The sequence below is a fragment of the Coloeus monedula genome (genome assembly GCF_965178545.1).
Source record: "Coloeus monedula genome assembly, chromosome: 17".
NCBI lineage: Eukaryota > Metazoa > Chordata > Aves > Passeriformes > Corvidae > Coloeus > Coloeus monedula.
Window position 1 is genome coordinate 5,794,474 of NC_138797.1, and position 21,264 is coordinate 5,815,737.

Genomic DNA, 21,264 nt, shown 5'->3' on the forward strand with positions numbered 1-21,264 from the left:
TGGTGACATTTCCCTGTGGAGCAGTGAGCCTGTAGCATGTCCTGCACTCACTAATCGTTGCCAGCACCAGCTTGCAGCCCCTGTTTTCAAGGCTGCTCACTCCCCTGGGCTGTTTGTTGTCACCTGACTGTGACAGCACAGGGCCAGAGGAGCACCCAGCCTTCCCCATCCCCACAAGCAGAGCTCTGCGTAGCTAATCCCCTGCTGCCAGCTTCCACAAACAGTGTCCATCTGGAGTAAACACAGCTGGGGAAGGAGATGAGGAAACTTTATTTTGCAACCATTTGTGGTAGTGTTCACAACTACAACCCTAGGTGCTCTCTCTGCTTATGCACCAGAGCAAGTAACAATAGTATTTTTCATTGATATGGTGATGTTTGTCTCCAAGGCTCCCTGCAGACCTGGGCTGTGGTCTGAGGACGGCCTCACCTGGGCAGGTGAACTCCTGTCATGCAGAACTAAGCTGTGGTCCTTGCCTCTGCAGTGATTTTGGAAATGCCACCTGCCTGGTCAGTGCCTTCTGGGAAGCTTGGGTCTCATCTCACCCAGGGCTGCATATGGGCCCCAGGGATGTTCCCCAAGGGTCACTCTAGGGAGTGGTTCAACCTGGCAGCTCTGCCTTTGGCTAGATGGGGATGCTAGGTCTGGAATGACTGAAAATCTGTTCTCTCCAGTTTTAGAGAAGCCATGCTTGACAGAGAGGAGCGGGCAGAACTTCTCTGAAAGTCTCTTTTTCTGGAGATACTTAAGACCAACCTGGACAGGACCCTGTGGAACTCTAGGTGAAACTGTATTAGCAGGGGGGCTGGACTAAATGATCTCCAGAGGTTCCCAACCATTCTGTGATTCTGTGGCTTTCTGCCTCACTGTCTTCAGAGATATGGGCTGCCATGTGCATCACCCACGGAAGAGGAAAGCAGGAGGCAGAGGAGTAGAATAAAACATGGCCAGCTCACTGAAAATAAGAAATGAAAAGCTGAGTGTGAGTTTGCAGGAGCTGCAAGTAGGTGTATGGTGGACCAAAAGCCATCAGACAAACCAAGTGAGTCACTGAGCAGCAGGTTTGGGAGCAGGAAAGGTTAAACACTGTTGGATTGGCTTAAGACTGCAATCAAAGCTGGACATTGCTTTCCTGTTCTACAGGCTGAGCTGTCATTTTTTCCTGTTACATTTTCTGTCAGTGTTATCGTTGGAGTAGCAGGACCACCCGGGCCCTCAGCTTCTGAAGGAAACACGAGTGGGATTTCAGGAAGGGTGGGTTTAGATTAAATTTGAGGGAGAAATTCTCCCCTGTGAGAACAGTGAGGGTGGCACAGGTTGCCCAGAGAAGCTGCAGCTGCCCCATCCCTCCAAGTGTCCAAGGCCGGGTTGGACGGGGCTTGGAGCAACCTGGGATAGTGGAAGGCGTCCCTGCCCATGGCAGTGGGGAGGAATGGGACGGACACCAGCACCCCTCCACAGCCGAAGCGCCCAGCCGCGGAGTGCCTGCCCCGGGCCCGGCGTGCGCGGGGCGGGGCGGGGCGGGGCCGGCGGGGGCCGGGCGAGCGGGGTGGCGAAGAGGGGGTGGCGGAGCGGGGGTGGCGGTAGAGCGGCGGCAACGGCGGCGGCAGCGGCAGCGGCAGCGGCAGCGGCAGCATGGAGCAGGCACAGAGAGTGTTCGGGGGACCCAAGGTGAGCTGGCAGCGCTGCCGGAGGCTCAGGGCTGGGAATGGGGCGCGCCCCGGGACCGCGGTGCTGTGCGCGGAGCGGGGGTCGGGGCGCGCCCCGGCGCGGAGGTGCCGCGCTCCGGTCGTGCCCCGCAGCCGAGCGGCAGCACCTGCTCTCCGCACCCCGGGGCTGCAGCCGGCTGGGAGCCGGGGCGCGGCCGGGCCGCTCGCTGGGGATGTGCCCTCCGGGACGGGGCTCGGTGGGCGCTGTCCCCCCGCGGTCGCAGCCGGGCGCTGCGCTGCCCTGGCCCGGCGCTCCCCGCGCATTTCGCCGCCGCCGCGATGCGGGTCCAGGCTCATCCCAGCGCCCGGCCGGGGACACGGCTCCGCCGGGCTGGGGATGCACAGGTGGCCTGGATGGGGAAGGGGGCAAGTTCTGAAGGGCCCTGCATCCCAACTGTTCTCGTAGTCTACTAAAACAAATGTTTTCTCTTGTGTTTTTTATTTTGTTTTGTGGGCTGATTTTGTTGTTTTGTGGGTGCTTTCGGTTGGGGTTTTTTGTGGTTTCGTTGTTGTTTTTTTTTTTCTCTTACACATTTAGTTCAGTTACTCCTCAGATACCCGTGACACCACCTTGGTGGCTGCTGTCAGAGTGTGCTCCAGTCTTTCACTCTCTCCATGCCCTGTGTACTACATCTCTAGTAGGATCATACGGTAATATGTTTGTTATTTAGATTGTAAAATAGAGGAGGAAGAAGATGAAACAGCTGTGGTTAGCAATAGTCCTGTATCTGATTTGCAGAACACTGCCGGTGCTGCAGGGTTGCTCAGCTCTCAGGCTGTGGTCTGGGTAAGCTGCTGTACAGGGAGCAGGTCTGCCAGGCTGGGCTCTTAGGGAGAAGTAGGAGTCAAGGCAGAGGAGACCAAGAAAAATGATGTGAGATTTGTGGTGTTCCCGCTCTGGGAGAATGTGAGTGGTGGCAACTGCTTGTGGCTTTTCCAAAGAAGGAGATTGTTTCCAAAACCACGAAAGGACTGGGGGGTTTTGCTGCTGTTTGCATCCTCTCTCACTCCCAAACCATTTATCTCTCAGTCTGAGTTTGCACCAGGAAAGTCTCACATACTTGGAAAAGGCAGTGTGCACAGGTCTGATTTGTGTTTCATTCCATCATTATGGTTCCCTTTCTAGGAAGCTGATCCATGGAATAGCAGGCAAGATACCAAAATCCCTGCAGTGTTGGCAGCTGCTAATGGTTGAAGCCTTTTTAAGTCCACCTCAGTTTTGGGAGATAGTGGTGTTTCATCAGCTGCACTAAGAACAAAGGCTGTTGTGTTACCCCAGTGGTTTTAAACTGTTGGCCGAGAGAAGCAACTTAAGTTCTTCTTTCATTTGTGCTTCTACTTTTCCAGTGTGTGGGAGAGTGGGATACCGAAGAGAAAGACCTAGGAAAAACTGCAGGGTTTGACTGCTAAGATCAGACTTCTGTTGTCTGGCTATTGGCAGTTACGAGACTGGTTTTCCTGACTCAGGCAGTCCCTTTCAGCCCTGTGAACCTGCTAAGTCAGGCTTGGGGAAAAAAAATGGGCCTGAAGTCAGTTAATGAGCCCTATTCATTCCTCTGGATCCTCTGCCATTGGGAACGATCATTTTTGTGTTTTAGAGATGTTTCTGGTAACTGGAGCAGCTTCAGCCCTGACTGAATGTGGGGCCAGGGCTGCCTCTGCATTTTTCAGGAACTCGCTGACTCCCAGTGACTGCAGTGATGAACAGGGAGCTGCAGGAGGACAACTTTGAACCCTGCTTATCGTAGGCTGTAAAAGAGCAGAAAAGGTTGGTGTTCCTTGACGTCAGCCATCACCCTTTCTGTTCCACAACCAGAGCAGAGACCTTGTCCTTGCTCGCTGCTGGCTCCTCTTCTTGTAGGCCAGCCTCAGCTTGAAGGCTTCAGGACATGTGGCTGTCTTCTCCTGCACCTCCCATGTGCCTTGAGCTGTGTTGTGGAGAACAGAATGGGAATAGGGGTTTCTGGGGTCAGGCTCACTCCCTCCCAGCAGCTGGTGTAGCTGGTTTGCAAAATAATCATCAGGTCACATGGGGCAGGTGTTCTGCCAGGCACACTGTGTGTGTCAGCCTCTCAGCAAAGAGTGGCTGCTGACCCAGCCTGGGTGGCACCAAAGGTGCCTCTGCTGGCTGTACCCAGGGGATTTGGGTGGATGTCCTGCCCCACTCCACTCCCTGCAGCACTGCAGACTCTCTGTGCCTATTGTGGGGACTGCGAGTGCACGGTGATGTGTCAAGGATGATGTTGTATTTGGCTTGTCCACTTACTGTGCACAGCCTGACCCCTGACTTGGCATGGGCCCGAGCCTGGTGCTGCTGAGGCTGCGTTGAGCTCAAGCCATACCTTACACCGTGGTACCTTGTGTGGTCAATTCTTTGATAATGGAGTACAGGGATGCTCTTGGATAACCTTCCCGGATCCACTTGTCAAACATGGTGGCAGTAAGAGGTTGGCTTGGTGCTGCACAAAGTGCCAGGACTCTTGTTTATTGCTCTGAAGTGGTGCCTCGCTCCAGTGAACACCAGGTGTGGGTGTGAGGTCTGTGATGGGTCGGTAGGTACATGGCCCTGCCACCCCATGAGAACCATCACCTGGGATGACACACAGCCACCATCACCTGTTAATATCACCAGAAGTCTCCTGCTGAGGTCAGTGGAGGTTGAGTAGTTGGTGCCAGGAGGGTGGTACTAAAGGTTGCTCAGCACGGGAGCACCCTCCTCTTCCTCAGCCACCAAACCCATGAATCATTGTCTAGCTGCCTAGAAAGCACAAATATTTCCTGCAGTGGAGCAGTGTGGGTCTTGTAGTCTCCCATGCTTCTCTTCTAAAGGCTCATGCCTTAAAGCATGTGACAGATACATCTCCCAAATGCAGTTGTGGTGTCCTCAGGCTTGAGGATGATACTGTGCCACTTCCACTTCACAACCCTCTTGGGCCACTTTCACCTCTTGCTTCTAAATGAGTGTTTGAGGTGAGTTTAGGATGAGGATCACTTTGTTCCTGACAGCACCCGTCCATAAAACCAGTCTTTGGGGAACATAGTTCATTGTTTTTTGCAGTGATTTGCCACACTTACCTAATAATTGACAAATTACAGCTGTAACTGCCCTGGTTTTCAGCTATTGGGATTAATAGAATGAACCTAAATTATCACCTTTTAAGAGGCAGATAAATAATCCTGGGCACTGTTAAGGGTTTTTAAATGATGCAACTTTATCAGCTGCCTGATTATGTATTAACATCTGCTGGAAACCTCACAATAAAAGGGGCGGATTGACTTTGGTCATTGTATATATTTTTTAGAAGACCCTAAAACCACCTAATACACAAAACCTTCAAGTGCCTTAGCTTGAATGGCTCTTTTTATGCCGTATAATGGGCAAGCTGAGCAAGTAACTGTTCTGCCATGGTCCACTGATCAAACCATAATAGAGAAATTGTGTTGGGTTGACTGTGGCTGAAAATACTTTGAATGTTTGGTTAACTTTTTCCCCTTAATTTCACTACATTAAAAATAATCAGACTTGATCTTGGAATGGAGCATACTTGCTTGAGTACCTTCCTTTTTGTGTTTGAATTTATTTTTGAAACTTATTACATCTCAAAGAAAACATTACAATGTTTTCAGAGAAGTCAAGCCAGAGCCCTTAAAACTTCTCCTTTTTAGAAGTCCAAACCAGCTTGCTGATATCTGCACTAAAGAATCATGTGCCATGGTTGAGCTAAAACTTTTTCAGCATAAAAATGGAAAGCACTGGGTTTGCTCTGATGGTCTTGCTGGGGGCTGTCTGTGCTGAGGACGCACAATTCACAGCCTTTTGAACATTCTTTGAACCCATCCATCTGGCTTTCAACAAGCCTAGAGTGAAACTAAAAGTTTTATTGCGTTACACTCTGGGTTTTTGATGGTGGGAGGTCCGTGGAGGTGCAGGAGAGCTGAAGGGTGGCTGCACAGAGCTGGTCCTGAGGGTCCTCATTGTAAATGGGAGAAGAGCAAAGCTTCTGCCTCAGGAAAGCGTTGGAGAGTTCTGCTGCTTTCTTGTTGTTCATCAGAACAGGTGATACCGCATCCAGCTGGGCTGTGAGAAGGGAAGTTATCAATCTGGTCTAGTGGGTGGCATCCCTGCCCATGGCAGAGGGGGTTGGAGCTAAATTGGACCTTCAAGTTCCTTTCCAACCCAAACCTTTCTGTGATTTTATGATCAGTGGTCCTGGAATGGTTGAAGGCTCCAGTGCTGGCGCAGCCTGTGGTGCTCTTCAGATCCTTCACCAAGTGTTGAGATCCCAATTTAATATGTGTGCATGTGCTTTCTCTCCAGATAAATTGGAGGGTTTGGGGTGGGAGACCACATGGAGCTGTGTACTAAGGAGCAGAGAGCTCTGGAAGAAGTACTGAGCTCCTGCATTCACCTAATTTCTGCTTGCTCAGCCATTGTCCCCTGGAGCCACAGTTCAGAGAAAACTCTTTCATCCTTATCTGGGTACTTTCCTTGGCTTAAGGCAAGGTCGTGTCACCCATTTGTATCTGGAAAAGACTTGTGCTTTGTTTACCCAAAACAAACACGAAGGAAGAGAGCTGAAATGTAATCTGCAGTGAGCAGCCTCCCACGGACCTGGAAGCCCTCAGGGTCTGTGAGCAAGAGTGCCCCCGGGGGCAGATGAGCTGCTGGGTTGTGCCTCTGCTGATTGCATCCTTATCTGGAGCTCTGTAGGCACACCTTTCCATCTTCTCCTGAATGCCCTTTGGCCGTCTAAATAGCAGAGATGACAGCTGCAGAAAACGGTGCTCTGAAGCACTGATCTTGAGGAAACCCAAAACTTTTGGGTTGAACAGCATTGCATGACGGTTTCTTAGCACTTGGTTTAAGTGTCTCCAGACCCAAAAAAAAAAAGCTGGCAGGTGAGAAAGAGCCTGTTGCTGATATTGGAGAGGAACTTTGTTGCTTTACAAGCATCTCACCTGCGGAAGTGGCAGAAGGAGGTGGCTTACATAGATGAAGGATGCCACGGAATCTGCTTTCTCATTGATGGAAATGTCATGTTGAGATGTTCTTGCAGGAAACACTTGAAAAGTATTTGAGGGAGAAGACCTCAATAGGTTCAGGTTGCTTTGTTTTTAAATCCAGTGTGAGCAAATTTCAAGCCTGTAACTCCATCAGAAAGTCATAAGAGCTGTTGAATACCTCAAGGAGTGGATCTTGCATGGTTTTGAAATAGGAATTGGAGCTTAAGAGTGGAAAACGTGCCAGGCGTCCACATCTGGCAGTGCAGACCCTGTCTGTAGCCTGTTATTTTATCTGCTGCTTTGCAGGACATTTAGTCCTCATAAGCAGGCTTGTGTAACTCAAGGAGGGGGGAAAGATCAGGTTTTGCCCTTTTAAAATCTTCCTCTCTGTAGATTCAGATCATATCTTAAGGGTAGGAGAAGTGGCAGGGATATCTTTTTACCATCTGCTAACAGTGGTGTCTGTGGGTGTGTTCATGACCCCTGGGCCAGCTGATTGCCACAAGCAGTTTGATCTGTCCTGGGCCTGCCCATCTGCATTTGGCATCCCACCAGTGCTTCCGTGGCAGCTTCATGGCCATGGTGTGGAGATGGCCTGAACCCCAGCACTGTCCCTGCCCTGCCTTTTGCAGCAGAAGTGGCCAGCGACAGCCTTGGCAGTGAGTCAGGTGCCTCTGCCTGCAGGGCAGGTGTGCAGGGATGGGAGTGAGCTCAGGGGCATCAGTGCACGCCCCAGAGATGGGCACTGCCAGCCCTGTGCCAGGAGCTCACGTCACCTGCTCTTGGACACTTGCAGGCACCGCTTACTCAATTTTCTCCCAGCTCCTCGTAGTTATTGTTTGATACATGCCCTGACGCCAGAGGGTTTGTGGGTTTTAATTAGTAACCCTGGGTAGTTTAGTTATCCATGCAAATATCCAGTCCTCTTCTGAATCCTACTCCATTCTTACCCTTGGCACCCTGCAGCTATCGTCTATGCAGGAAAATGTCCACGATGTTATATCTAAAAAGAACTTAGTGTATTAAGTTTCTAATCTACAGTTTCATTAAAAAATACAGTAAAATTAGATACGTATTTTGTAGGCTATTCCGTTACTTAAAAGAAAACAGTTTTGGAAAGATGAATATCTAGCGGAAACATTTTACAGCTAACATTTTCCTTCCCAGTTTGACTTCCAAATTACTTTTGTCGTGTTCCTCCAAAAGCCCCAGCTGGCTAATGGAAAAAGCTTGCTTTTGCTTTTCTGGGTCTCTTTCTCCAAAATCCAGTGTTTCAGCAATAATGGGGAAACAGGGCTTCAGAGTGAAAAGACCTGAGTCACTGTCCCATTGCAATTAAGTAAAAATTTAAGTGTTTTATTTTGAAACCTTGCTATCTCTATTGCACAGCTAGTTACTATTATTTTTTACAGCACCTTTGTGCCATGGGACTGACCCCTTATGTAGGATTAGAGAGCCTGTAAGCCCTGATAATACCAAGTAATTAACAACCCATCAGGAGCTGATTCTTGGAAGTGAAGTCAAAGTTTTTGTGTAATGACTCTTAACAAATTAATTGGTGTTTGGCTGCCTGTAATTTCAAGGAGGAAGCAAGCTGGAAAGTGAACGTGTTTGGGGTTTGCTTTTTTCACTCTTCCCGAAATCTAAATAAGGATAGGACAGTTCCTGAAAATTACTGAAAACAGGATAAATTTCTAAAGATTCATTAAATGTGTGAGCTGCAGCAGCCATAACAAAATATTTAGATGATACTTAGATATTGAAGAAGAAAATTTATAATGGTTATATTTTAAAAAATGTTTATGTGCCTCCTTGTCATGACTTTGTATTGGCTGCATTTATACCCACGTGAGCACCAGCTCCTTCTCTCTGAACTGTTGTTGCAGCTCTAAGAGTACCTGACCCATTTCTCTTATTGCAGGTAGAGCTTCACGTCCACCTGGATGGAGCCATTAGACCAGAGACCATCTTGTACTTCGGCAAGTGAGTTGGGGGCGGGAAGGAAGCTCTGGGAGCTGCAGTTCACAGGCATCATCCCTTCTGCTTCTCCAGATCTGTGGCAGATGAGCTCCTGCAGGCAGCAGACCTGGCTGGTGCTGGTTCTGTCTCTGCCCAGACCTGACTGCACAGTGTGAGGACACTGAGCACACCCCAAAAGACAGTGGGGCTTCACAGGTAGCAGGAATGTGACTGAGGTGGTCGTGGGTTTGTGAGCTGGGCAAGCTGAGAGGCGCCACCATGAGAAAAGTCCAGAAGATGTCTCATAAAGAGCTGCCTGCCTTTGAAGTGTACTCAGGACACAGCAGAGGCGCTGTATTCTCATCTCTTTTTCCACATTCCTAATCGCAAAAGCAAGTGGAATGACAGCAGGCTCTGAGCATTGTCTTGGTGGTGCTGCTGTTCCATGGTTTGGGAGGAAAAACCAGTTTGGGTGCCCTTGCCTGCCCTGCTGCCATGTGGATTTGAATCCCAGGCTGTCTGCCTGGTGTCAGCAGTCAAGGAGTCACGCTCGTGTGGGGGTGACCCAGGGAAGCACTTGGCAGTGACTTAGAGAGAGGTTGTTTCCTTGACAGAGCCCACGTGCATCTTCCTTCAGTGTAGATTGTGTGGGAAGCATGGGGTGAATGATTAACCTGTGTGAGGGCCTGGCTCCACATTTGTAAGCAAAGTAAACAAGATTTCTTCCAGCTGTCACTGATACCCTCAGATCAGGAAGGTGGCAAGGGTAAGGATTTTGGGAAACAGCTCTTAGGCATAGCTCTGGTATTTTGGGGAGGAAATCAGTTCTGAGGAGGACGGGAAGTGGTTCTGGCATTCTGTGAACCCAGCAGATTCCAAGGCAGTGCAGTCCTGCGGGGAAATAATCTTTCTGGAGTAGCTTTCTCTGCAGGGCCTGGCCATACTTTTTGCTGCGTAGTCAGAGAGGAGGGTGGGTCAGGGCTGTCCACCCCATTTTTTGCTGGATGCTGGCATGGTGAACTGAGTCAGGGTTCCTGCTGGTGGGCTGCAGGGCTGGAATACAGGTCTAAATGAACAAAAGAGTTGGTGCTGACTCCCTGGAGCTCTGCTGGGTCCGTCTTCCTGCAAATGGGAAATGCCAGTGTAGTCCCCTAGGAAAATTGTAGGAGCCCTGAAAGCCAGGAGGCACTGGCTGTCTGGGGATCCTGTGCCAGGATCCTTGCTTAGGGCAGAAACCTTCATTGCCTGAGTGTGTGCTGAGTTCCCTCTTATTTTTAAACAGCCCTGGCATCTCCCTGAGCTGCCAGCCCTCGGGTGGAGCAAGGCTGTGCTATTCATGGGCTCTAAAACTTAAACTCACACACAAAAAAAGCAGTGGGGCAGTACAGAAGGCTATAGGGGACTGACTGCCTTAATAACCTCACCCATGGCACAGAAAGCTGCTTGTGGTCTATTTTTAAAGGTAAAGAGCTGGAAATAAATTTGCCAGGTGGTGTCTAACCATGTACACATAACCCCAAGCTGCTGAGATGCACAAGCCCCCTTGGGCAGTGCACTGCTGAACTCAGCTGTTTTCAGAAACTTTGTCTCCAGTTCTGTCAGATCTGGGTCAGTCTTTGCATCTGCCCTGCCCAGCCAAAGGGCTCAGAGCTGTGTCAAACCCCTCATGGGGTCTAGGTGTCCTCAGGAGAGGTTCCCTTTCCGTGGTGGGATGGTGTGCACGGTGCTGCCCATGGCTGCAGGGGGCTCTGGGCAGCACACTGAGGTGGCAGTAAGGACAAACATGTTCCCCTCTGGCCACTGTGCTTCAAGAAGAATCCCAGCTACAAGGAGGGTTGGATGGGGCAACAGGAGCTCCAAAAACCACACTGGCATGATCCACCAGACCTCCTCATCCAGAGGCATGACTCCAGTGTGGATCATCCCAAAGCACTGCCACTGATGCCTGCATGAAGGCACTTCTTCAGGAAGCACATGAAAGAGGTCAGGGAAGTGGCTTTGCTCTAGGAAACTTTCCCCGGGCAGGTGGAGGAAGGTGCAAGTTGGTTCCTGGAGCAGAGACTGGTGTGTCAGTGCCATGGAAAGGGCAAGGCAGGGAGGAAAACCGATGCCTTGGCAGGGATGAGTGTTCCCTGCTGAGAGCCAGCAACTTAATCTGTGCAGATTGCATGTGAGGGCTGAGCGTGGGGCTGGTTTCCTTCCTGGCTGAGTGGAGAAGGAGCAATGTTTACCAAGCCCAGGAGCGGGGTCCTTTGGACTGTGTCCTTGCATGGCTCATTGGGATGGTTGCTGGCATCGCAGCACTAAACTGTCTGTGGTGTTTTGTCTCTATTAGAGTTCTTCCATCAATCAGATGTAATTCATTGTGGCAGGAAAGAGGATTAAAAACAATTGTCTAGTTATTATTCCAAATTTGTGTTGGCTTGTGCAGGGTACCGGGGTGGGGGGGGGGGTGGCAAAGCCTGCCCAGGAAGCTGCAGCAGCCTTGGCTGGCAGCACCCTTGATCCCGGCTGTCACCACACCAGGAACACCTTCACCCACTCGGTATTCCAGCTGCTCTTCCCTCTTGGAAGCATTTATGTGGGCATTAGCATGCCTGTCCTTTTGGTGAGAGCAGTTGTTGCCATTTGTTCCTGTGTGGGAGCTGTTCCTGTCACAGAAGATGCCACCAGGATGCTGGGCTCAGGAACCAGCTCACTCGCAGGAGCTGCTGGCACCAAACCCATGAGCCACGACACTTCTGCCTGTATGACCCCAGGCCTTGGAGCATCTCTGTTATGTTTCAATCCTTTGAGCCTGCATAAGTGGAAATTAACTTTTCTAAAGAATTTTGGCAATTCTGCTGCTAGGTCTAGGAGGTGCCAAGAAATAATCCAGAGCCCCTTTAGATGAACTCCTTCTTAAGCTTAAAATGTGCCCTGGCTGTGTTCCTGCCGGGTCAGCCTGGGCTTGTATTTCGGTTTGTTTGTGCTTTGCCTGTGTTTTGGATCTCCTTCCTCCCCGCTGAGATTCAGGGCTCCATCCGTGAGGAGATTTTGGAAGGACAGCGTGTGCTGTATCTTTCCTGTGAAGAAATGGTGGTTGATGCCGCCAGCTTTGGAGGCAATTGCTGTATGAAACGCATTGATTAAAACCGCGATAACCTTCCCTGTCAGTAACACGTGACTTCATTTCCAGGAAAAGAGGCATCCCTCTCCCCGGAAATACTGTTGAGGAGCTCCTGAAGTATGTCAGTTATGACACACCACTGACACTTCCCCAGTTTCTAGAGAAATTTAATTACTACATGCCTGCCATTGCGTAAGTACCCTGCTTTTTGTTTCTTCCCCCTCAACCCTTGGAAGGATCCCTTGGCTCAGCCTTGGAGGTGCCCTGTGGGCCCTGAGCGTGACAGGTCCCACTGCCACCCCTGCAGGGGTGACCGTGAGGCGGTGAGGAGAATTGCCTACGAGTTTGTGGAAACAAAAGCAAAGGAAGGGATCGCCTACGTGGAGGTCCGGTACAGCCCTCATCTCCTGGCCAATGCTGGTGTGGATCCCATCCCCTGGGGACAAGCTGAGTGAGTGATCCTGCTGTGCTGGGGAGCTGGTGGGTGGCTGGTTGGGCATGGAGAAGGCATGGCCAGTGCCAGTCAGCCACTGCGTGTTCAAAGGCTGCTGTAACAAACCTTTCTCCTCCCATGCAGCAAGAGCCAGCATGCTTCCAGCTTTCTCTCCCATTGAGAGGGCTTTTCATCTTAAATATCTCCGTGTGCTGCAGTGTTTTAACATCCCTTGCTCTGGGCACCGAGTTCTGCATGTGCAGAGCAGTTGTGCTCAACCTTCTGTCTGAAGCCATTCCCTGTGAGAGATATGGACTGCCTGACCACAAAACAGGAATTTGAGCTGGCAGAGATGGTGGGTGGTGTCGGAGGGGGCTGGTGATCTGATCCCTTCCTTTCATGTCATCCCCTCTGTGATATGTGCATTAAATCAATGCAGGGCTCTGGGGCCCCTCCAAAGTGTGCTGTGGTGGGTGCTGAGCCCTGCGTTTTCCCCTGCCTGGCTGCAGAGAGTTGCGTGCCCTCATGAGATGCTCTGGCAAAGAGGGGGTTCCTCTGCTCAGGCAGGGTGGGCACCCAGTTTCCCAAGGCCTTTCTAAATCTTAATATCACCTGTGCCTGCTTCAGTGCCTGCTATCTGGTAAATGTGGCCATGGCAGGGGTATAAAAGGTGCCCTCAGGCTCTGGGTGGTCTCAGTGGGCATCTCTGGATGTTAAGGTGAGTGGAACCTGGGGCAGCCTGTCCTCCCATGGGGATGCTGGGCTGGACCTGCAGCTCCTGCCTGCCTCCCTAGCACATCTGGCCTCTTGCTGATGGCTTTTCTTCCCTGCAGGGGAGACCTCACTCCAGATGAAGTCGTTCAGCTCGTAAATCAGGGACTGCAGGATGGAGAAAGGGATTTCCACATCAAAGCCAGGTCTATTCTATGCTGCATGCGCCATATGCCAAGTAATGTATTGCAGCTCCCCTGCTGCTCTGCTCCCCTTCCTTGACGCGTGGCGGTGGGGACGTCCCCTGGGTCTGGGGCCCTGCAGGAACGTGGGGAAAGCCCCACTCCTGGGTGTGATGCAGGACCAGACAGTGCTGAGGAGCTTCTTGTCTTGGTGGGGGTCCTCTGCCCCTTTCACTGCGGGGCAAAGGTTTGCTGGATGCAAGCGTGGGAGTCTGTGGGTACGACCAGTATCTGAAAGGTCTTGTGAGAGGGACAAAAGGGGCTCTTCTGTCCTCTCCTGGGGGAACTGTGATCTCTGCTCCCCACCCAAAGGCCAGAGCTCACCTTGGGCCAATAAAAGCCATTGGCACAGTGAGCAGTGTCATCTTCTATGACTGACTGGAGGTCTGAGAGCCAATGGTCATGGAAGGAGGACCAGGCATGACATCTCACACTTCCCTGCAGGGGAAGTCCTACAGCAGGATGCTCCTTCCTTAGCCTGGGTCATGGGGCAGCCAGAGAATCCACTGGCGGCAGCCAGAGAATCCACTGGCAGCAGCCAGTCTCTGCTGGCTTAAGCTGAAAACATGAGTCAAATATACTTAAGGCATGTATATAATACATTTTTTATAAAGTCAGCAGCTCCGATGAGAAACTTTGTTGGTAACAGGTGCTGTGACCCAGGATAGGAAGAAAACCCAATTTCCAGCATTTCAGTGGGCTGCTGAGTTCTGCAAGCATCTTCCTCTAGGGAAGAATGCAGCCAGAGAGAGGCTGTGTGACAATAGCTTTTTTATGTGAAGATTTTATTCTGAGTATCTTCGTATCTCTCACCAGTTTTATGTAGGCTTAGTAGGGTAGATGGTGGAAAGATTTTTCCTAGTGAGTACATGATTAATTTGTGTCAAGAAATACGAATTTGAGAGTGCTTTTTTTTTTCCTGCCTACACAGTCAACACCAAACAAGACTTTGAAAACTTGACCCTTATATTTCTAGTTTCTAGGAAGAAAATGTTTTTCTTTGTAGAAACTGGAGAGCTGTAAGGCACAGTCACACTGATCTGCAGCTACAGTCCCTGCCAGTGCACAAGTGGTAAAGGCAGGAGGTGGCAGGAGCATCCAAGGGCATGTACAGCCTGCATTTCACTGCAGGAGGGATTGCTTGTGCAAACAGCAGAGGTGGCATTCTCATACCTGTGCCCCAGGGCACCAGCTGATACTCAGAGCCAGTGATGTGCTTGATAAAGAGTCTCTAGCAGTACATTCAGGATGTGCTTCACAGTGAGAAGCCACCCTGTAATTGATGAACTGTTGAGAGAAAGGCAAAGATGCCAGCCAGGACAAACTCATATTAAATTTGTTAATAAAAGAATGGCTCTAACGCAGCAAGTTGGAAAATGGTGGGGAAAAAAAAGATGATGAAGTTGCACACATCATCTTGGTGTGTTCATATGATTTGGGGATTGTCTGTATGCAGCAGGTGCCTGTTAATTATTAACACTACTGTTTATCTCTGTTTCTTGGCCTTTCTGCTGAGGTTAAGTGCTGTGGGAGCTGGTAGATGCAGTTCCTTTCTCAGAGGTTATCTGTCCTGATCAGGGAGAGCTCTGAAGCAGTTGTTGGCCACTTGTTACTCTCTTTCTCACTGATGGCAAATAGATAAAACTTCAGCTCCTTCCCACCAGGAGTAGAATCCTCGGGGGAGTCAAGGATGCCCTAGAGCAGGGCAGGGATGGCTGCAGTACAGGGCTCCCCAGAAATCCCTCCCAGCCCAATCTCCTCCATGCACAACACATCCAGTGGGACAGTTCTTGCCTTTACCCTTACCCTGCCCAGCCTGGGAAGGGGTGAAAGCTCAGGAGCTGAGAGATTTCTCCAACACACCAGGTTACAGCCCCAGGGCAGTGCAGTTCATCTTGCCTCAAGCCAACTGCAGCAGTCACCACTGCTTGGAAGTACTTAATTTTTTCCCCTGCTTGAAGTGAGCATGATGAGAGCAGTTTTATAGCTGGTGAATGCACTTGATTTCCCTTTCATTGACAACAGACTGATCAGCTGACAGCTTTTATTTGCCTGAAGATGACAGAGATGACAGACCTTTCTAGGAGTTTGCTAGCTTTCTTTTTGAGCATCAGGCTTTAGGAGAGACTAAAGAAAATAGCTCTAGCCTGCTAGTTATAGGACCAGGATTTGTTTAGAAAAATGCTGAAGGTGTGACCCTTCTGATTGCTTCCTCCTGAATCCTGGTGCTGCCTCTTCCAGACTGGTCTCCAGAGGTGGTGGAGCTCTGCAAGAAGTATCGAAATGACTCTGTGGTGGCTGTTGACCTGGCTGGAGATGAGTCCCTGAAGGTGGAGAATTACTCTGAGCATAAGAAGGCTTATGAGGTTTGTGGAATAAGTTTTTTAAAAGAAGTTACAAGAAACATGTATATTGAAGGGACGCTTTTCAAACTGCAAACAGCTGGGACAGCTTAAAAATTCGTTGCAGCTATTAAAAACATTCAGTTAAATAGCAAAAGTATTTGTTTATATTTCCTAAATGATTAATGGCAGGCATCATTGCTAAAACATGAGAGCTGGGGCTTGGCATGCTATCCTGTAGCACTGTGACATGAGTGACATGGAGCCCAAACCAGCCCCCACCCCGCGGTACTGTTGGCTCCTGGGGCTTGGTGAAACCACAGCCAAGGGTGGAAGAGACTGGACTTTCCAGTCTGGCAGAAATCACCAGAGGAGAAGAGGAGAAGCTGCACATTTGCAGGGCTTTTATCTGATCATCTCAAATGCAAACACTGGAATGGCTTCAGGAGCCTGATCCCAGGCTCTCACTAAACCTCAGCCTTTGCAGTGGCTCAAAGGGAAGGGAAAGCCTCGCTTCTCTTTGCTGGTGGAAATTTGGGGTTGTTAGTCCCCTCCATCAGTGGGGCAGGAGGTCGTGCACCATCACTGGCAAAAAGGGTGGTGGTTTGCAAGCAGTGCTCAGGTCTGAAACCACATGGGGCTTCCCTGGGGTCTTCACCCCATCAGTGCGAGCTGATACAAGGCCGGCCTGCACTGCTGTGCTGGCTGAACAGGGTGATTATAAACCAGGACACGGGCACAGGGCTTTATTAACTGATGGGAAGGCAGTCTCATCCTGCCCTGGTGGGCCAGCAGTACCCAGGTCCAGCCTCCTCTGTCTGAAGGATGCATCTTCTCTCTGTGCCAGGGGCTTGCTCAGGCTCTGAGGTGCTGAAGCAAACCCTCCTCCCATCCGTATTAAGTAACTGAAAAAAACTCCTGAGTGCAAAGCCCTGAAGGACTGTCTGTGAAGAATGTCTGCTGCAAGATGGGGCTTGCAGCCTGCCTGCTGCTGCCAGCTGGGTGGTCCTTCTCCAGCAAGGCTTCCCTCCAGGCTTTCCTTCAGGCTCCATGGCTGGCTCACAAGCCCGGGTGGCCTGTGGCCCCTGCAAAGGAATTTTCAGGATGGTCATAGAGCTGCACCCAAAGCTGCACTCGCAGGGTCCTTACGGCTGGGCTGCCTCCACCCCCAGCCCCTTGCAGGAGGGAGGTGCTCAATGTCAGAGCATTTCTTCATCTCTGCCCTGGGGTGCCTCTACACTCTCCCAAATGGCTGGAACTGGCCAAAAGTGTGGAAGTTCCAAAGAGTGCAACTGCTGCAAGGTTCATGCAGAAAGGCAAGTGGGTGGAGGAAGAGGAGCTCAGAGCTTGCTGCTGTTTGGAGAGGAGGGAATGGTGAACTCACCCAGTATTAAGAACCCATGAAGAGCCTGGCTGGGCTCCAGTGGAAGATAACCAGGATTTTTAAGTGTCTCTCTATGTGACATTACTGAGCTCTTGCAGCCCTTGGAGTGCAAGGCTCGTGATCTGTGGGCTCTTGGCACAGGAGCCTTGCTGTGCCCCTGGGAGCAGTGCCAGCCCCAGAGCTTGCTGACCTTGCTGCAGGTGATGGGACAGGAACATGTTCTCTCTCCCTTGTTTTGCAGGAAGCTGAGAGATGTGGGATTCATCGCACTGTCCATGCTGGGGAGGCCGGCCCAGCTGCCATGGTCAAGGAGGTACGAGGAGTTCCTGACTCAGGGTAGAGAGGGACAGGGGTGTGATGTGCCCTGCACCAGGGAGAGAGGCATCCATGTCCTCTCCATATCCATAGCAAGGTGAACACTGGAGACATGGACAGATCTGACCTGATAGCTGGAAAAGGACATCCTAGGAGCCAGCTCAGTGGTGCAGGCTGTACCTGCAGTGGGGTGGGGGTCTCGGGGCAGGCAGGGGCTGAGCTGTGTGGGAAGCTCTGAGTGGTTTTCTCTGCTCTCTAGGCAGTTTATGTCCTGAAGGCCGAGCGGGTTGGCCACGGATACCATGTCCTGGAGGACCCTGAGCTCTACAAGGAGCTGCTGAAAATAAAGATGCATTTTGAGGTAAGGACATGTGGTGGGAGCGTGACAACCAGGTAGCTGCTGTCTGAGTGGAAAACCAGCCCTCACCTGAGCTGTGCTACAGCCAGGGACAGGAGCTGACACCCAAGTGCTGACCACATGTACAGTGATGTTGTGTTGTACCCAGATGCCCAAAGCTCCACAGGAAAAATGCTGGGGACAAACCTGGGTGTTGGCTGGGATGTGCTGCAGGGGAGCACTGGTGTGCACAGCAGCTTGTGGGAGGCACATGGCAGAAAGAATGGATCCTTATGTGGCCAAGGATAAATTCTGGAGGGCTTATTCACTAATTTATACACCTCAAGCCTGAAGGCTTGTCCTTCCACAAATCAGGCTGCTGTACCAGAGCAAGTCTGGCTAGAGGGTGGAAATGCCTGGGACTTACAGTGCATGTGTGGATTTACTTCGCTTTTCCCCAGAATGGACATATCCAACCAACACAAGGAGTATGTACTTAATGCAAGTGGTTTTGTAACCAGGGCTGGTGACTGACTGGCCATGGGAAACATCCCACTGGCCCCTGCCACTGTCATGTGGGCTGTGGGCTCCTTGCATCTGTGTCCTGGGGCATGCACTGGTCTGTCGGAGTAGCGCTGAGGGGCAGCTGTGAGCAAAGCTCTAATCTGGTTTCACCAGTGTGCTGAGCTATCTGTGTCCACAGCTGGGGTTCAGATCTCTGTGGTTGATTCTGGTTTTCATGCTTACCTCCTCCAAACAGGTCTGCCCTTGGTCCAGTTACCTCACTGGAGCATGTTCTCCGGACTTCAGCAAACACCCCGTAATACAGTAAGACTTCTCAATTATGTGAAATTTCAAATAACTAGGATTTGGGTTGATTACACCTGCTTTATTGCTTTACAAAGCTAAGGCACAGCTGATTATTTAGGATATAATCCGTGTCCTTTGGCACAGGGGAGCCTAGTGCAGCTGGAGAGGTGTGGGGGTCCCTTGGGGAGGCTGTCCTGTCCCTCCTGCCCTGCTCTGAGCTGCACTACCCACTACTGGCAGGTCAGTGCAGAGCTATGGGGGGACAGGTTGAGCCCTGTGCTTGTCTCCAGCAGTGCCAGCTGCAGGGACAGCCCCGAGGTCTTTGCTTTTGCTGCATTTCACCCTGAGAACTGCACAGTGTCACACCCAGTGCGTTGCCCACCAGTTCAGCCTGATTTCCTTACAGATTCAAGAAGGATCGTGCCAACTATTCTCTAAACACGGATGACCCCCTCATCTTTAACTCCACCATTGACAAGGATTATGGCATTGTGAAGGAACACATGGGATTCACTGAAGAGGAGTTCAAGAGAGTCGTAAGTCAGCCTTGGCTGGGTGCTCTGCTGGTGTCCTGGTGCAGCCCAGAATAACCTACTGGTTTTTCTTTATAAGCTGAAGAGTTTTTAATGGAAACCAGAAAATTCTGCTCTGGCCCTGTAGGCAGGAAAGTAGGACCAGGCTCAAAGTGCATATCCCAAATATTCCAGAGTACTTAAAGGCCTTTGCTTTGTGCTGGTCTCATTTCTCCTGGGACTGCTGCTAGTGATGGGCCAGAGCAGTTGTCATAAAACAAGGCCATGGAAATGAATCTGAGGGTGGCAACTTTATACTCTCCCTCGCCTGTTGCTGCTCAGAGCCAAGTGCTGGGATGTGCACTTGAACCATGTGTTCATGTCTGATGTGTCTTAATGTCTCTGTGTTCCTCCTCTGCCTCCTCAGAACATCAATGCAGCCCAGTCCAGCTTCTTACCTGAGAAGGAAAAGCAGGAGCTGCTCAACAAGCTGTACGAAGCCTATGGGATGGTCCCCAATGCATCATGACCCATCCCTGGGAGCCAGCGTGGAGCAGGGCCCTTCTTCACCAGTGCCTGCCTCTCCTCTGCCAGTGGGAGTACTGGGAGGAGGTGCCCAGAGTCGGTCTCTATTCCTGGCAGCCCTGTGCTAACCCTTACAGCGCTCATCAGAATCACGCTATCACATACACCTACCTGTACCCCACAAACTCTCTCCTGAATGGATATCCAGCTTCCTATCCTGCTGTTGTGCAAGCAGACTGGATCTGCCTGCTGGCCTGACTTCCTTCTCCATCTGCTGGTGTTTCTGTACTGCAAATGCAAACAGAAGAACCTCTCCTGCAGTTTTTCCCCTCTTTCCCTGTTTTACCTGTCCTGTCCCACTGACCTGCCTGGCCCTAGCCTGCGGTGCTGAAATAACCACTTTCAACTCTGTGGCCTGAGTTAATCTTCACCTTTCCAGGGAAGAGGTGTGCTAGTGCTGGCAGGGAGTGAGCACCCCTTCCAGACACAGAGGCTTTCGTCTTGTCCTGTGGGCGGGAGGGTTTGGTCACAGCTATGTTTACCCAGAGTTAGTCTTGTACTAACAAGACTGGAACAAGAACAAGCTGCAGGCTGGTGCCCCTGCCTGTGCACAGGTCTGAAGGGAATTTAAAACAAAATACTAATTTTTTGGCATCCTTTCTTGGACAAGAACTCCCATATATCAGGCTTCCCAGTGTCACTGCTGCAGAAGTGCACGCCTTGGGCTCAGGGCCCAGCTGTGCTCACAGCTGGCCGTGACTATGCTCGCACACACATAGGAAGTTGGAACATAATCTTACCACTTTGGGTCAAAATCTGCCTTCTGGGATTTTTCCCAGTTTTGTACTCATCTTGGAGAGCTCCTGTGATCTGCAGTTTGATCTTCCTCTTACCTTTGTTTAGGACTCGGAAAAAATGTGATTGATTGCCTGGTTTAACAGTTCTGCCCTCTTTCTGATTTGACACAATCATTAGGCACTCTCAAGGCTGAATCAGTAAATTAACTTGGACCCAGTGTCACACATTGACTCATGTCCCATCTGATTGCTTCTCTCACTCAATTACGACACTGGCTAGAAGTCAGATCTTCAGTTTGGTGGAGAATTTATACAGAGAAACACACCAAAAATTCCTTAGGGATGTTGGTGCATTGGAGTGTTTTTACTCAATAAGCAATAGAGCTGTCCATCCAGAGAAGAGACCATCATTTTCTTACCTGAGTGTGTGGTGTGCTTTAGCATCCCAGGGGTCTGCCAAGATGCTTACTCCAAAGATACTGTACCAAAAAGTTGCCTTTGACAAGGGGCCGTGGTCACCACTGCCATGGACAGACCCCAGACTGGTCCAGCCTCAGCCAGCAGTGATGGTGTGCTGGGAGTATTTCCATTCTTTCTGGGCTTCCATATTGGTCTTCAGAGTTAAATACTCACCTCTGAAGTACATGGTGCATATATACACATAGATAGATAAATGAAGATGAGAGAGTGATTTTCTTACTTTTATAAAGCAAAAGATAAAGTATCACTTCTAGGGACATGATTGCAGTAAGAGACAGGCCCTTTTTGGGTCATTTTTCTTCAAAATCTTTTTCTGAAGAAGAGTTGCTTGTTTGGATTCTGGACAGTTGATTGTTAATCCTGTTTAATAAAATAACAAATTTATATTAAAACAGAAATCCTTGTGCCCTTCTGTTCAGAGGTGACTGTTAGGGACTGTGGCCTGTGGTCCTCAACCCCTGCTAGACCACAGGGGTTCACTGATAGGTGTGATGGGGGCTTTGGTAGTTTGATTCCTGCTTTCTCCTGGTGCCAGGTTGGAGCACTTTGGCAGCCAGAGGGAAGCCTGCTCCCATGCCAGGGAGCCAAGCTGGAT

The 21,264-nt window shown here is 50.5% G+C and overlaps 1 protein-coding gene across 1 annotated transcript; it reads left to right on the top strand.

Annotated features, from left to right (window-relative positions):
• The first annotated feature begins 1,573 nt into the window (after positions 1-1,573).
• ADA (adenosine deaminase) lies at positions 1,574-21,021 on the top strand. The gene is made up of 11 exons (XM_082292669.1): positions 1,574-1,671; positions 8,635-8,696; positions 11,851-11,973; positions 12,089-12,232; positions 13,048-13,163; positions 15,409-15,533; positions 17,135-17,206; positions 17,468-17,569; positions 18,306-18,373; positions 18,762-18,891; positions 19,295-21,021. The coding sequence occupies exons 1-11, from the start codon at positions 1,636-1,638 to the stop codon at positions 19,394-19,396; spliced, it is 1,080 nt and encodes a 359-aa protein (XP_082148795.1). The 5' UTR covers positions 1,574-1,635; the 3' UTR covers positions 19,397-21,021.
• Positions 21,022-21,264: the final 243 nt, after the last annotated feature.

What these genes read in the sequence shown, in the direction of transcription:
- ADA (XM_082292669.1), top strand. Translation starts at nt 1,636, where the DNA reads ATGGAGCAGGCACAGAGAGTGTTCGGGGGACCCAAG. An exon ending in GAGTGTTCGGGGGACCCAAG is followed by an intron (nt 1,672 to 8,634) that starts GTGAGCTGGCAG and finishes CTCTTATTGCAG; the next exon opens with GTAGAGCTTCACGTCCACCT. An exon ending in ATCCCCTGGGGACAAGCTGA is followed by an intron (nt 12,233 to 13,047) that starts GTGAGTGATCCT and finishes TCTTCCCTGCAG; the next exon opens with GGGAGACCTCACTCCAGATG.